This window comes from Doryrhamphus excisus, chromosome 16 (assembly GCF_030265055.1).
Source record: "Doryrhamphus excisus isolate RoL2022-K1 chromosome 16, RoL_Dexc_1.0, whole genome shotgun sequence".
Classification (NCBI taxonomy): Eukaryota; Metazoa; Chordata; class Actinopteri; order Syngnathiformes; family Syngnathidae; genus Doryrhamphus; species Doryrhamphus excisus.
Window position 1 is genome coordinate 15,572,265 of NC_080481.1, and position 15,718 is coordinate 15,587,982.

The window sequence follows — 15,718 nt, forward strand, 5'->3', positions numbered from 1 at the left end:
AGCTGGTAGACTGACTTTCAAAAGTAGGTCATTATCTTTGCTTTGAAGTTGTACCAAATCAGCAACAGATGTATTACTTGAGTGAAAAGGCAGACTGCTGCGCCTAAATAACACATTTCTTCTCTCACCTTATTTTTTTTTAATATACAGGGTCTGCTCATCTCAAGTACCCTCAGCACCTGCCCACTGACAGCACACTCAAGGATTTCCTGACACCCCCCCCCCACGCACCCCCACCCCAGATGTAGAGGGAGTTGGCATCTGCAGCTGGTGTCTACACAGTAGGTTAATTTGTTCACACCGTGTGTATGCGCGTTGTTTTTGCCACGCTGATTTTGTGCAAACAGCACTCTTTTGTCAGTGGGGTGAGATTGCTGTTTGCACATTGGAGGCATTGATGAATATGCAACGCTATCAACAATACATGCATGGATGTTTGCAAGGCCTGGCTTATCTGATTATGTGAGCTAATATGCAAACATGTTTGTTTTTAATGTGGGATTGCATTTTAAATACAATGCCTACTTTTGCTTTACTTCTCTTGTGTAATGGTCGGGGTGTTGTGGTGACGCGTGCACCCTCTGATGTGTTTTCTGTTTGCATGTATACTCAAGTCGAGTCATTACAATGGTCCTTTTGTGGATTTGCGTGTGCGCTTCTCTTTCTCTGTGGGTTTTCTGGTGGTGCATCATTACGTCACAAGTTAGAATTGCAAATGTCGCTCGAGTCCGACAGTGAGGTTTTTTGTATTGTTTGTCTCCATGTTGACAAAGGTCCGAATGACACAGTACAGTACACAATACATTCAAAAGAGATGTTAGTACATCATCTGTCTTTGACATTTGCATCACAAATGAATACCACAAATATGTGATTATATATTTTTTTGTTCCTTGATATAATTACATGTTACCGGCCTTGAATATCAACCAATACGGATATTGATCAGATATCAACAGTGGAGTGTTATGGGGGGGGCAATAAACACTTTTCATTATTAACCCTTTAGGCGTTAATAATAATCGTTTTTCAAACAAATTTTGGTCAATATTTGTGGAAATAATAATCTATATAGCATATTCATTCATTCATTTTCTACCGCTTTTTCCTCACGAGGGTCGCGGGGGTGCTGGAGCCTATCCCAGCTGTCTTTGGGCGAGAGGCAGGGTACACCTTGGACTGGTGGCCAGCCAATCACAGGGCACATATAGACAAACAACCATTCACACTCACATTCATACCTATGGACAATTTGGAGTAACCAATTAAGCTAGCATGTTTTTGGAATGTGGGAGGAAACCGGAGTACCCGGAGAAAACCCACGCATGCACGGGGAGAACATGCAAACTCCACACAGAGATGGCCGAGGGTGGAATTGAACCCTGGTCTCCTAGCTGTGAGGTCTGCGCGCTAACCACTCGACCGCCGTGCCGCCTATTAGCATATGCAGAAGTTTATTTTGAAGCTGTGGCGCCTTCAATTTTGCAGTGGCGGGCCGCCACGATTATTAAACGTACTTTCCGCACCGAATTATAAGGCACAGGCTTTATTACGGGAGTCTATTTATGTACTGTACACATACAGTACATAAGGCATACTGTAATATAAGGTGCATGCTAAAACATGCAGTGTACAAAAAAAAGAGTCAAAGGAAGCAATACAGTACAACAAATCCATCAAAGTCCTCTTCTTCTGGATCAGAATTGAACAGCTGTGCAATTTCGCCATCAAACACGTCGGGTTCCCACTCATCATTGTCGGAGTCAGTCTCATTGTCAGGTGTGCTTTTTTGTTAATCCTCCTGGAATGATGGCAAGTTCAGAATTCATGTGATTTACTTGGGTTTTCCACAGTATGGGATTCAGACTCACAAATCTTTTCTGGCCAAATAGACAAAATGAGAACATCTTGTAGAAAGTCTTCCCAGAAAGAGTGGATGCTGTGATGTTCTTCAGTGTTCTTGTTTACAGTATGTGGCCTTTTAAGACATGATGTACATTATGTCAGTATTTTCAAAATACTTTTTCACTGTGCTTTGCAAAACGGGCTTCTGGTTTGGCTCCATGACCTCTCCCCACTATATTGCAATGACAATGAGTTATTTTTGGCTCCTACTTAGTGCTGCGCTCCACTTTTGAGGATCTCTTGCCAGTTACTGCTACCTTGCTGTCTGTTCCGCATTTCAACCAAGCTTTGTTCGTGTTAATAACCTAGTCTTAAGTTTCCTTCAGCTTCTATTCAACATTTTCTGTCGAGGCAACGCCCTGTGACCATTGACAATGTGACTCATATGGAAGTGGGTGGAAAGGAGTTATTTATTTATTTATTTTTTGCTTTAAAAAAATTAGATTTGAAGCGGCTATGTAAACTGTGATGTTCATTGTTGCAGATGGTCCACTGACAAGACCATCTGCTTTGTGACAGAGCTGTGTACCGTCATTGCTTTTGGAGAAATGTGTTCTGCAGCTGAAAAGAACAAGATCATTATCAGGTTACAGTGTGAACGCGGCTTTAAAAAGCACACGCCTAAGCAATTTACTTAGCTCCCAATTTTATGTATGAAAGTATGAAACAGTGTCATCGTCACTTGAACAATACAGCTTTGTTTTGCGTGTGTGCCAAGTGTGTTCTCAGCAGCTGAACCCCGACACCTTCAACCTAACCCTTCCTTTTCCCACAGACCCTTGCGGTGTCCACTGAAGCTGCCCACCATGCGTGAGTATAAGCTAGTGGTCCTGGGTTCAGGAGGCGTGGGAAAATCTGCACTGGTAAGACGTCACTCTTTCTCAAAAGTATTCTTGTGCATGAAAGAAGAGAGAAATAAATTTTCAGGCATAACAGAGAACTGACTAGTTCCATTTTTTTTTAATTATTTTTTTTTATTATTATTATTTTTTTTTACTATGGCATTCTGATGTTTGCCTTTGTCTTCTCCAGACAGTTCAGTTTGTGCAAGGTATTTTTGTGGAGAAGTACGACCCCACAATAGAAGACTCCTACAGAAAGGTACGGTCAAAATATTTCTTGTTTAAGTGACTTTTTCACAGTCGGCAGTAAATAAAAACACAGAAAAAGATGGAAGGATTATGCCAAAATGACTATTCTCACTTAAAGTGGACTTATTATGCTCGTTTTTTCTGTGCTCTTTGTATTGAGTTGTGTTTACATTAATTGTTCACCCATCTAAACTGTCTATATTCGTAACTGTACTCAGTGGGCGGGGCATAAACCGGACATGGGTGTGGAGTAGTCAAAAACGGGTGTGGGCTTAAAGCTGTACATTAAGTCTGAAATTGGTTTGGATTGATCAGAAGTTGCTACAGTATATATATTGTTTATTATTCAGGTCTATGTGTACGTGTGTATAAGAGATGCAGACATGGCAATAAACATAATCATGTGTAATCTTTTTTCTCAAAAGCACCGCGTTCTGTATTACAAGCAGTTTTCCAACTAACTTTACATCACCAGCCAAACCGCCCGAAACAAGCAGACGATCGTGCACGCTGTCTTGAAAAACATGCACCATGTTTTTATGAAACAAGTTAAGATTGCAAGGTGCATCCTGCAACGTATTGAGAAGGGAGTCATGTTTTACCACCGTCCTGTCAGCCATACACGCTCTTGTGATCCTGTGCAAGTGTACCTAATGTTGTGGCCGGTCAATGCAGGTTGTACAGTAAACCTCGGATATATCGGATTCAATTGTTCCCACTGGTTTTGTCCGATATAAGCGAAATCCGTTATATGCGTATACCGGAAAATGTCCGTTTTACGCATATATCGTATTTATATCCGGTATATGCGTAAATCGGATTTTATCCGTTATAAAAAGGCACTTCCTTGACTATGTTTCCAATGTACCTGGACGCGCAGGCAACGCTGCAAACGCTGCAAATGACGTCGTATAGCGGCCTGTCACGATTCGGCGAATCGGAGCGCCACGATGCGGCCATCCGATATATGCGAGGGAAATTTAATGGAAATGCATTGGAACGGGACTATAGATTTTGTCCGAAATAGGCGAACTCCATTGTAAAAAATCTGATATATGCAATGAATTTTTATTGGAAATGCATTACAGAAAAATTGGTTCTTTTTTTATCTGTCCGTTGTGAGCGAATTTCCGATATATCCCAGTCCGATATATCCGAGGTTTACTGTATACTGAGTTGATGAGTGTGCTGAGACAGCGTACGTAAATTAATTATTATTTCTGTACATCATCACTTCCTTCAGCCTCATTACTGCAATTGATGTTTTGCTCACAGGGGACAGCCCTAGGTTTACAGTTTATCATGTCACATATTTGTCACATATCTGCAGTATTTTGTGCATATATTTGGATTGCAACATGTCAAGTTTTCACAGAAATCAGCCGATACTGATCGGTGGCCGATCAATCAGAGCATCCCTACATGGGACCTTCTAATTGATAAACCTCCAAATCTCATGTTGGCTTAAGACTTTTGCACAATATTGTTTGTTTTTCTCGGGCAGCAAGTGGAAGTTGACGGGCAGCAATGCATGCTCGAGATCTTGGACACCGCCGGAACGGTAAGTACGGTCACACACACGCTCACGATGTGAACCCGGAATAGTCCGCTGATGTCTGATGAGTGGTTTCGTTACGCCACAGGAGCAATTCACAGCCATGAGGGACCTCTACATGAAGAACGGCCAAGGTTTTGCTCTGGTCTACTCCATCACAGCACAGTCAACGTTTAATGACCTGCAGGACCTCCGAGAGCAGATCCTGCGAGTGAAGGACACAGAGGACGTGAGTGTGATGCATCGAGTTGCACTGAATGCTTATTATTGACTTTTACATGAAAGAAACATGATCATATATGTAACCCACAATACTTCTAAGTAGGGATCGACCGATATGTTTTTTTTGGGGCCGATACCGATTTAGCCGATGGCTGATTTTGCTTGGGCCGATACTGCTTTTGATCCCTCAATTTACATGAAAAAATGACCATGATAACAAATATTCCAGGTCTCATGTTTAAACAAATATTTATTGAAATGTAAACACTGAACACAGTAGGATTCAGCTTTCTTAAACACACATTTAAACGCCATTATATTAACTTTAAAAGGAATAAATATTCAACCATGTGCAAAAACACTTTCTGTCGTAGTTTAAATTTATTTAGCATCGATGTCATGACTGCTCTTCCGCAGTGTGACGCGTACCCCCCCCCCTCGCCTCCACACACACAAACACATCACACTGACACAATTTAGTACAATATATAAAACATTTCTCTCATTATTAAAGTTGGTGTTGTGCACGTTAAAGACCTCTGATAGCAGACACGGCTGCTCAAATTCCTTCTGTGTGTGTGCGTGCTTGGAGAGAACGCACACACAACACGACACGCATTTAAAGTTGCATAGTTGTTCATTCTTGTTCTGCTCACCTAGTGAGAGTGCTTTTATTCGTCTGTTGCGTTGGTATGTGATGTTTTTGGGCTTTCTTGTTGTCCCACCGTGACTTAAACTGTTATGCCTAGCGATCACCCAGTGAAATGTGATGGGCTTAGTAAAAAAGTGTTAAAAGCAAGCTAACTCTATTACTTGTGAAAACGCGCCCTTGATGTGATTCAACAGTGGGGGCGAGGTACCCCGACTACGCCTGACTGTAAATCATGCGGTGGAAAAATACATCGGCGAACCCACGCGCGTATCGGCCGATACCGATACAAGGAAAAAAAAAACGCAAATATCGGACGGGCGACGTATCGGTCGATCCCTACTTCTAAGGCTCCCCTCGGAGTTGACACCTTTAGAGGTAAAGACATCGCAAGGGAAGAGGGTACCTTCTGCCGCATTGTGTCTTTTCCCGGGCTCGCACTGAATCCGTTGTGGCTTCGGGCCTAAATCCAGTCCGGCTTGCCGCAAAATGCCACTCATACTTACTCTGGTAGACGCACCGGCGAACTCCTGCGTCGGGTGTGTGCTCCAGTGTCATTGTGCCGCTGCACGACACAGAGATAGTGTGAGCCCACAACAGGGATTTAAATCTTGTGGAATGCTTCCGGCGGATTCAGTGTGAGCCTGGGGTTTATCTCTGGATAGACTGAAAGGATGTGCTGCATGCTGGGTTTGTTTTACTAATTCATAGCGGTTGTTATACTGGGGGTGTGTGTGCCTTGTTGAGTACAGCCAGTGTCTCACTTGTGGATGATTCCTTTTTGGGTTTGACCAGGTTCCCATGATCCTGGTGGGGAACAAGTGCGACCTCGAGGACGAGCGCGTGGTCGGCAAGGAGCAGGGTCAGAACTTGGCCCGTCAGTGGAGCAACTGTGCCTTTTTGGAGACGTCGGCTAAATCAAAGATTAATGTGAATGAAGTAAGTTTGTACGCTGCATTGTAGCATCGATTTGACTAAATGTTCATATTCATATTTCATGTTTGCTTGTGTTGCTTTGTAGATTTTCTATGATCTGGTGAGACAAATCAACAGAAAAACTCCAACGGAAAAGAAGCCAAAAAAGAAGAAGGGTTGCACGCTTCTCTAAACACCCACACCCCGTACCCCCCCCCCCCCACACACACACCCCACCCACCACACACACTAGCACTAGGCCAGGTGAGTGGGCGTTGAAATAACATTGATTACAGCCAAGTGCAGGGCTCCACTGCCCACTGAGTACTGTATTGTATTATAGCTTAATATTTTAGTTTTAACCGTACTTGGACATTAATAAGTTCGGTTTCTTGAGTTTAAAAGGGCAGGTATGGTGGTCTGAGACGGCATACCTTGTTAACAACAGTATATTTTAATTACTGATATACTCTATTGGGCGCCGAGTTGCATAAATCAACCTCCATCATCACATTGACTCTACATCAAGTACTAAAACTCCCCTCAAGAAGAAATGCTATAGGATACATTTAAGTGTCATTGATTGGTATCTAATCTTATTTGTATAGTTTTTTTTCTGTGTGACTCACAAATAGCAGAATAAATCCCTAGGATTAATGCATTAATATATTTATTTTATGCAGAAATGTTAAATGAGTAACTGTCCCCTTATTGGACAATGCCAACATCCTAAAAGATAGACTGCTTGCAAGATGGCAGGAGTCCCCACATTTTATCATAATACTTTTTTTTTTTTTTTAAATAACAATGAACTTGACCAATCTTCATTTTATCAGCCTGTTTAGCGGTTCTACTGCTTCTCTGTGGTGTCTTTCTGTTGGAAATGTCACCCAACAGAAAGAGTGTCATGCTTCTGTTAAAAGTTAGACGTCCTACAGCGTGTGACAGCATCGCTACAGAAAACACGGTAAATGACTTTTTATATTTATAGAACTAACGGATCATTTTTCATAAGTTACTCCCCCCTACTTAGTACATGGACGTCTTTTGGTATAACATTTCCTAAGAGACCCCGCAAGCCTGTTTCTCATAATATATTCAACTTCTGTTTTTGCATAATAAGACTGAGGATATTAGTATTTTATAGACAGTTGGGAGTGGGTGGGTGGGGAGGGGGTCCTCTGATTTGTGTACTAAACCACCACAAATATTGCCTCTTGTTTCTGTCAGATGATTTTTCCAGCTTTTATGAATGATTAAATTTTAGTACATTTTCACTATTTTCTGTGTGTTTTTTTTTTTTATTAATTAGAAAAAAATAATTAGAAAATTAATCCGTATCCATTTGTGACACTATTGAGGGGCCTTATTGGATTTGGTAGACCAAATGGTTTGTGTTGAATTACTTTTTAAAATCTCAGCAACTGGATTTCTTGTTACTGGCAACCAATCTACGGTGTACCCTGCCTCTTGCCTGAAGTCAGCTGGCTGGGATAGGCTCCAGCATGCTCCCGGGACCCGAGGTATAAGCAGTATAGAAAATGGATCCATGGATGGATTTCTTTACAGCTTCGAAGCGGTGAGTTTTACATGACATGACAAAACACACCTATAGTCACATTTATACTTTTTTTATTTACAACATATTGCGCAACTGCAGGGTCTTGAGACGCATGCTAACTCGCAAACTAGAGAGCTAGCGACCTAAACGGTAGCCTTCAAGTTATTTCCTTTAAACTTAAATAGCCAAAAACTTACCACTTCCACACGGATAGGGAGGATAACTATTAAGTTATTTAACCTTTAACATGAACATTAATCAAACGTAATAATTTTACGTTTGATACCATACAGCATCCATATCAAACTTGTGCGGGCTGCACTAACATTAAACTTTCATATCAAGGCGGGGGCCTCAAACTAGTGTCCTGCGGGCCACATTTGGCCCGCGGGCCGGGTTTTTGAGACCCCTGTCTTAAAGGAACTGTTCTCCGGTGGTTTCTGTCCTATTTATCATAGGTCATGTTCTGTCACTATGGGTCACTTTAATACAGACGTTGGCTAGTCTTGGTTGTGGTGTGCCTCAAGGTTCCATTTTAGACCCAGCCTTGTTTGCAAAATGCAATGTTACACTCCATTGTTTCGCAGATTGGGTATGTTTCTGTAGTTTCTGTGTTTTATTGGCTGCTTTACAACACTTTGGGTAGTTAACTGTTGGAAAGCAATATAAATAAATTTGACCTTTGATATTGCGTGAGAGTCATGGTTGTAAACGGATACAGCAAAACGCAGTATTACTGCGAATGTAAATGTCTTAGTGTCATCACTGTTATATTCGGTTGTTACAGTTTGTGCCAATACAATACAGCATAATTTCTACAAAACTTGTCATATGACTTTTTATTCTCATATTAAAAAATAACCAATACAGGAGCTGATTTCTTTATTTTTTCTCCCCCAAATGTCAGATTTAAATGTGTAGTTTGTGTGCCACCAAAATACTATTTTAGACCACTCCTGCTAGTCAGGTACTGCGAAGGATTTAGCGAGTCTTTAGAAACCCAATCGTCCACGTAAGGACTACGAAATGCGGCCATGATGTGCAGCATCACACCGTATAAGCCGATCGATCAGCGACGGTTACTCCCCATCTTCCTTACCTTCCCGGCCCTCCCTCCCTCCTCCCTCGCTTCCACGCATCTCGACCGACAGACTGCGCGACCCCCCTCCCCCTTCCATCATTTTCCCATCTCCTCTACTCACTCTCCCCTCCGACAAACATGGCTGCGAAATCTGACGGTGCAGCCGTCTCTCCTCGAAACCAAATCCCACCCGACTGTCCCTCCAGGTCGGACCCTCGGCCTCCGCAGCGCCCTCCCGCCGACCATCGATATTCCCTCTCGGACTGCTGCTGGACCCTCTGCGCCCTTTTGGTCTTCTTCTCGGACGGGGCCTCAGACCTGTGGCTGGCCGCCGACTACTACCTACGGAGGGAGTACTGGTGCTTCGCACTGACTCTGGTCTTTGTGGTTATCCCCTCCTTAGTGGTGCAAGTGTTGAGCTTCCGATGGTTCGCCTACGATTTCTCCGACACCCCCGAGAGCGGCACGGCTGCAGCCGCTGTAGTGGCGGCGTCGGGAGCGGAGGTGAGCGACTTCGCTGGCAAGGACGGCGACGAGCGGGGCGCTGGCCGCCGCTGCACCTCCGCGGCCGTCGCACTGCCCGGCCCGACCACCGGAGGAGGAGGAGGAGGAGCCCGGGGCTGCTGTAGAGTCTTCATGTGGCTCTTCCAGGCCGTCATTCACATCTTTCAGCTTGCTCAAGTGTGGAGGTAATTGCACAATCTATTTATATTTATAATATAAGGACCATAAATCATATTTAATATTCCTTCAGAGAGCATCACAAATGCCAGCATGTCTTGTATTGTTTGACGTTTGTGTCCGGCCTTGAAAGCCACAAATAGACTCCACCCACCATCACCATCATGACCAGCTTCTAGGTCAATCATCACCCAGGAAATTCCATCAACTCATCCACAACAATGATGCTTTAAATGTGTGTTTTGGAGAACATGCTGTGTTTTCAATTGAGGGGGGGAGTGCAAAAAAAGAACCCATTTTTAAGCGTCTCGTAGTGAGGACTCCAACAATCCACTTTCCTCCCACAAGACCGCTACTAGGTCTGTGGGTCAGCAGCACAGTCATAAAGGGGAGGCAAGTGCTCAAAGCGCCGGGTGTCCCGATCGCTTTTGACAGGCTTGAGTTGCTGCCAGGCTGAAAGGAGGCGTTCACGGGAGCCGCGCTTGGGAGGAGACTTAACATTTTAGACAGCCTGTGGACCATCTGGATGTTCTTCAGATGATGTATGGTATGATGAAATCAGATGTAAATCAATTGATCATTACATGTGAGTCTCTCTCTCTCTCTCTCTTTTGCCGTCTTTGTAGACGACTAGTATTGATTCCCGACTTCCTCCGAGGGGATGTGTGTGTGTGTGTGTGAGTGTGTGTCCAGCAGCACATTAAAAAGCTGAATTACCGGTAATGCCATTAAAGCTGCAACGTGGGTTCCGTTTACTGCCGTCCAGTGTGTGTCCTCATTAAGAGGATTAACTTCCTGTTTCACTCTTAGCTGGTAACTCCGGAATGATCTGTCATTGATAAACTTGCAGCCAGGTGAACCGTTTGGGATTCGATCAGTTGGATTTTATCACATGTGTAGAAAGTGTGTGTGTGTGTGTTTGACACAGACTTTTTCTAGATTTCATCCCGAGGCGCAATCGGTGTAAGCAGGAAGTAGAACAACAGAAGGTTACACAAACTTCCTCATGGTTCACCGACCTGGTTGACATCAGGCCCTCGTGATGCTTGACCCTGAGGCCATATTTCATTTATTCCACACAGGAGGTGTGATGATGATGATGTGCTTGTGACCTCCATATCTGAAGAGAAAACACATTTGTGCTGAATTATGTTTGCATAAGGCATGTGTGTCTCCCGCATGATGTTAGCGATGGAAGGTCACCATAGAAGCAGCAGCAGCGGCGGCGGTGGGGGGGAGGTGGGGCTCTATGTCAACAAGGGATTTACACTGAGCTGTGTGTGTTTGCCTAACGTTCAATCTCCAATCTGGATTGAGTGCATTTATTTGTTTTCTTGCTGTTTTTCCCGCCATCTGACTTAGTTGATCTGAAACCCAGAAAAGGTCTACATGTTCCCTTTTTGATGTCGGAGCTAAAATTAAAACCTCGCAGCTGCTTGGTTTGCTTTCAGTCGGTCCAAATCCCACAGGAGCTAGCAGCAGCGTTTTGTCAAAACTACTGACTAGTGCACACAATTCAAAAGGAAATACCGTATTTTATGGACTATAAGTCGCTCCGGAGTATAAGTCAAAAATAAGCAGAAAATGCATAATTAGGTCAAAAAAACATACATAAGTCGCACTGGAGTATGAGTCAAAAATAAGCCAAAAATGCATAAATAGGTAAAAAAAAAACCATACATAAGTCGCACTGGAGTATAAGTCAAAAATAAGCCAAAAATGCATAATTAGGTTAAAAAAACATACATAAGTCGCACTGGAGTATAAGTCAAAAATAAGCAGAAAATGCATAGTTAGGTAAAAAAAACATACATAAGTCGCACTGGAGTATAAGTCAAAAATAAGCCAAAAATGCATAATTAGGTTAAAAAAAACATACATAAGTCGCACTGGAGTATAAGTCAAAAATAAGCAGAAAATGCATAATTAGGTAAAAAAAAAAAACATACATAAGTCGCACTGGAGTATAAGTCGCATTTTCATTCATTCATTCATTTTCTCGCGGGGGTGCTGGAATCTATCCCAGCTGTCTCCGGGCGAGAGGCGGGGTACACCCTAGACTGGTGGCCAGCCAATCACAGGGCACATATAGACAAACAACCATTCACACTCACATTCATACCTATGGACAATTTGGAGTCGCTAATTAACCTAGCATGTTTTTGGAATGTGGGAGGAAACCGGAGTACCCGGAGAAAACCCACGCATGCACGGGGAGAACATGCAAACTCCACGCAGAGATGGCCGAGGGTGGAATTGAACCCTGGTCTCGGTCGCATTTTTTGCGGGTAATTTAACATGACTTCATGTGAATTTTTACCATTTCTATCTCAGGTATGTCCGAGCCCTGTATTTGGGTGTGCAGAGCCGCTGGCACAGGGAGCCGGAACGGCGGCACTACTACTGGCGCATGATGTTTGAGAGCGCTGACATCAGTATCCTGCGTTTGCTCGAGTCCTTCCTGAAGAGCGCCCCCCAGCTGGTGTTGCAGCTCTCCATCATGATACTCGCCGGTCAGGTGCTGCCTCTACAGGGTGAGTGTCTTCATCATCTGCAATGGGTTGGGGTTACAAGTGTAGTTTTGGGGCTGCTTTTTGTAATATAATGAAGACTATGAAAATAATGTCTGCGGTTTGTATTTGTTATGCTAGTGCTAGTGTGGGTTTTCTCCAGATACTCCAACTTCCTCCCACATCCCAAAAACATGCTAGGTTAATTGGCGACTCCAAATTGTTCATAGGTATGAATGTGAGTGTGAATGGTTGTTTGTCTATATGTGCCCTGTGATTGGCTGGCGACCAGTCCAGGGTGTACCCCACCTCTCTTGCCCCAAGACAGCTGGGATAGGCTCCAGCACCTCCGCGACCCTCGTGAGGAGAAGCGGTAGAAAATGAATGAATGAAATAACAAAGTTGGCTGCACGGTGCGAAAAAGTGGTTAGCGTGCAGGCCACACAGCTAGGAGACCCGAGTTCGATTCCACCCTTGGGCATCTCTGTGTGGAGTTTGCATGTTCTCCGGTTTCCTCCCACATTCCAAAAACATGCTAGGTTAATTAGCGACTCCAAATTGTCCATAGGTATGAATGTGAGTGTGAATGGTTGTTTGTCTATATGTGCCCTGTGATTGGCTGGCCACCAGTCCAGGGTGTACCCCGCCTCTCTCGCCCCAAGACAGCTGGGATAGGCTCCAGCATCCCCGCGACCCTCTTGAGGAGAAGCGGTAGAAAATGAATGAATGGTCCTCGTGGGCGCATGGGCGCCCGCGGGCACAGCGTTGGTGACCCCTGGTGTATACAGATGAGTAAAAATTGTATTGAGTGTATTGAGTTCCTACTTCCTATTAAATCTCCATACATTCCACATCATAATTTATGCCGACTTACTTCCTTCGCTCTTTCTTCCGTAGGACTTTCAGCCTCCGCCTCGCTGATGTCCCTGGCCTGGATGATTGCCTCCTATCAGAAAGTCCTGAGGGACTCCAGAGATGATAAGCTCCCCATGACCTACAAGGCGGTCATCGTTCAGATCCTGTGGCATCTCTTCACCATCGGGGCTCGAGCGCTGGCCTTCGCCCTCTTTGCCTCCGTGTTTCAGCTTTACTTTGGCATCTTCATCGTGGCCCACTGGTGCATCATGACGTTTTGGATCATTCAAGGCGAGACTGATTTCTGCATGTCCAAGTGGGAGGAGATCATCTATAACATGATGGTGGGCATCGTGTACGTCTTCTGCTGGTTCAGCGTCAGGGAGGGCCGCACTCGCTGCAGGATGCTCACCTACAGCCTGACTGTGTTTGTGGAGAACGTGGCCCTCACCACCACCTGGTATCTGTACCGCAGCCCTCGCACCTCAGACTTTTACGCCGTCGTCATGGTGTGCGTGGTGGCCAGCAGCTACGCTCTAGGCACCTTCTTCATGTTTGTTTATTACTGTCTCTTGCACCCTAACGGCCCCGTCTCGGGCTGGGGCTACGTGTCGGAGAAGGAGGTGGCTGCGGAGGCGCTGGTGTCGCCAACTTCCAGCCTCCCCCCTGACTTGGTGAACAGCCCCCCCAGGACACTGCAAAGAACTAAAGACAGAGAACAGGGGTCCGGGATGGACGGAGATGTGTTCCTGGTGCGAACACTCCGAGGGACGAGGGCTCCGATGCCCCACCCTACACCCAGGACAGAGGGGCCCGTCATCCGAATAGACCTTCCCAGGAAGAGTTACCCTGCCTGGGACGCTCACTACATCGACCGCAGGCTACGGAAAACAATCCTGGTGCTGGAAAGCGCCGCTCCGGTTGCGCCGAGGATTCAGTACCGTTGCCTGGGCACACCCAAAGAAGTGATGGAGTACGAAACCACCGTGTGACGCGACAATGAAGCTAATCTCCGTTTTGACTTGATTGATTGCTCGGAACTGCCAAGCAGTGGAGACAAATAATGGGAGTGTTTTTTTGCAAATGGTGGTGCATATTAAACTGTAGTTTCGATATCATTTCTCAGGTTAGGGATGACGGTAAAAAAAAAAAAAAAAGCACGTCGACGAGAGAAGCACAGTGTCAGAACTTCAATCAGAGGCAGTGACTCCTCCTCAGTAAGGACACGCCTTCAACATGTCTGACAATAAACGGCAGCTACAACTAAAGCATCACAGCGGGTGGGTGGGTGAGTGGGTGAGTGCTTTTAAAGCAGACACTCGGTGCACTTTTAAATACCGCACAAATAGTCATCTTCACCTTTTTTTCCCCAATGCTGCTCACTCATGTTGAAGGAGTCTCTAACAAAATAAAAATAAAAAATACAGCTTTCAAATGTGGAGCACAGTGTAAAAGCAACATCAGAGCTGAATGTAAAAACTGTAGAAAAAGTGTATGTTTGTGATGATGATGATGATGATGATTTCCATGTCATCGTTGGGATGAGGTAGACAATTTTAGTCTTTAAAAAGAAGAACATGTCCACTAAACAAGAGCTACTGTATGTGACAAAAAGGTAGATTTGTAAATGAAACAATGAGGAGGAACCTATAGCCGTCTGTACTCTGTTCTGTATCCATATTTTGTTCCGTGAGTAATGTAAAGAAAATTTTAGCTGCAGACATGAGACTTTATTGATGGTAACGGCATGTATCTTTCATCAGGGTTCTTTTTTTTTCTCCTATGGATTAGTCACAAGTGGAAAATGTGTGTATTTGTATGTGTGAGAGAAAGTTACATTGAAATTTATGATAATGTTACTGAGAGGAGGAAAAAAAAAAAAGACAGTTTTGTTGTAAACACTGTCCAGACACAAACATAGATCATAAACATTCTATTCAGCACCTTTTAACAACTATATAAGGGAAAACGTCTAATGATGATTATGGTGCTAACTGTCTCCAAGCCATCATGTATCAAACCACGCAGTGTCACGTCAAATAAGCTCGGAAGGAACTGTACCTCAAATGCAACGCAAAAATCAAAAAAGCCTTAAAACTGGTCACACCAGATTGTTGCGAGACAAAAAGCAAAAGGAGTGAAGTGAAGACAATGTCATAAAGTCACTGTTGCTTGAATAAAGCGCAATGTGTTTACCTAACGTGCAACGTTGTTGCTGACCTTTTTTGGACTTGGACAAAAGATTTTATTATATTGTGTTTTCATTAATAGTATCTATTTCTGGTAGGTGATACAGTAAGTAAACATGCATTCATTTTCTATTCTGCTTGTCCTCAGGGTCATGGGTGCACTGAAATGCATCGGAATGTTATGTTTGTGTCCCCACCAGGGACAAAAATGTTATAATTATAATATATATAATAATAAATCACAGGGCACATATAGACAAACAACCATTCACACTCACATTCATACCTATGGACAATTTGGAGTCGCTAATTAACCTAGCATGTTTTTTAGAATGTGGGAGGAAACCCACGCATGTACTGGGAGAATGTGCAAACTCCACACAGAGATGCCCAGGCGGAGATTCAAACCTGCGTCTTCCCGATCCTAAATGCTAACCACTCATTAATGCTAAACACATTAATATCACACATGATGCTAACTTTTTTGTTACAAATTCAATTCAT

At 43.9% G+C, this 15,718-nt stretch overlaps 2 protein-coding genes across 2 annotated transcripts; both read left to right on the top strand.

Moving 5' to 3' along the window:
- Nucleotides 1–151: 151 nt before the first annotated feature.
- Nucleotides 152–7,130, top strand: rap1aa (RAP1A, member of RAS oncogene family a). The gene is made up of 7 exons (XM_058051388.1): nt 152–281; nt 2,681–2,768; nt 2,938–3,006; nt 4,501–4,557; nt 4,640–4,780; nt 6,218–6,361; nt 6,444–7,130. The coding sequence occupies exons 2-7, from the start codon at nt 2,712–2,714 to the stop codon at nt 6,528–6,530; spliced, it is 555 nt and encodes a 184-aa protein (XP_057907371.1). The 5' UTR covers nt 152–281; nt 2,681–2,711; the 3' UTR covers nt 6,531–7,130.
- A 1,941-nt stretch (nt 7,131–9,071) lies between these two features.
- On the top strand, nt 9,072–15,221 carry xkr7a (XK related 7a). Its single transcript, XM_058051379.1, has 3 exons — nt 9,072–9,668; nt 11,995–12,194; nt 13,068–15,221. The coding sequence occupies exons 1-3, from the start codon at nt 9,118–9,120 to the stop codon at nt 14,015–14,017; spliced, it is 1,701 nt and encodes a 566-aa protein (XP_057907362.1). The 5' UTR covers nt 9,072–9,117; the 3' UTR covers nt 14,018–15,221.
- The last annotated feature ends 497 nt before the right edge of the window (nt 15,222–15,718 follow it).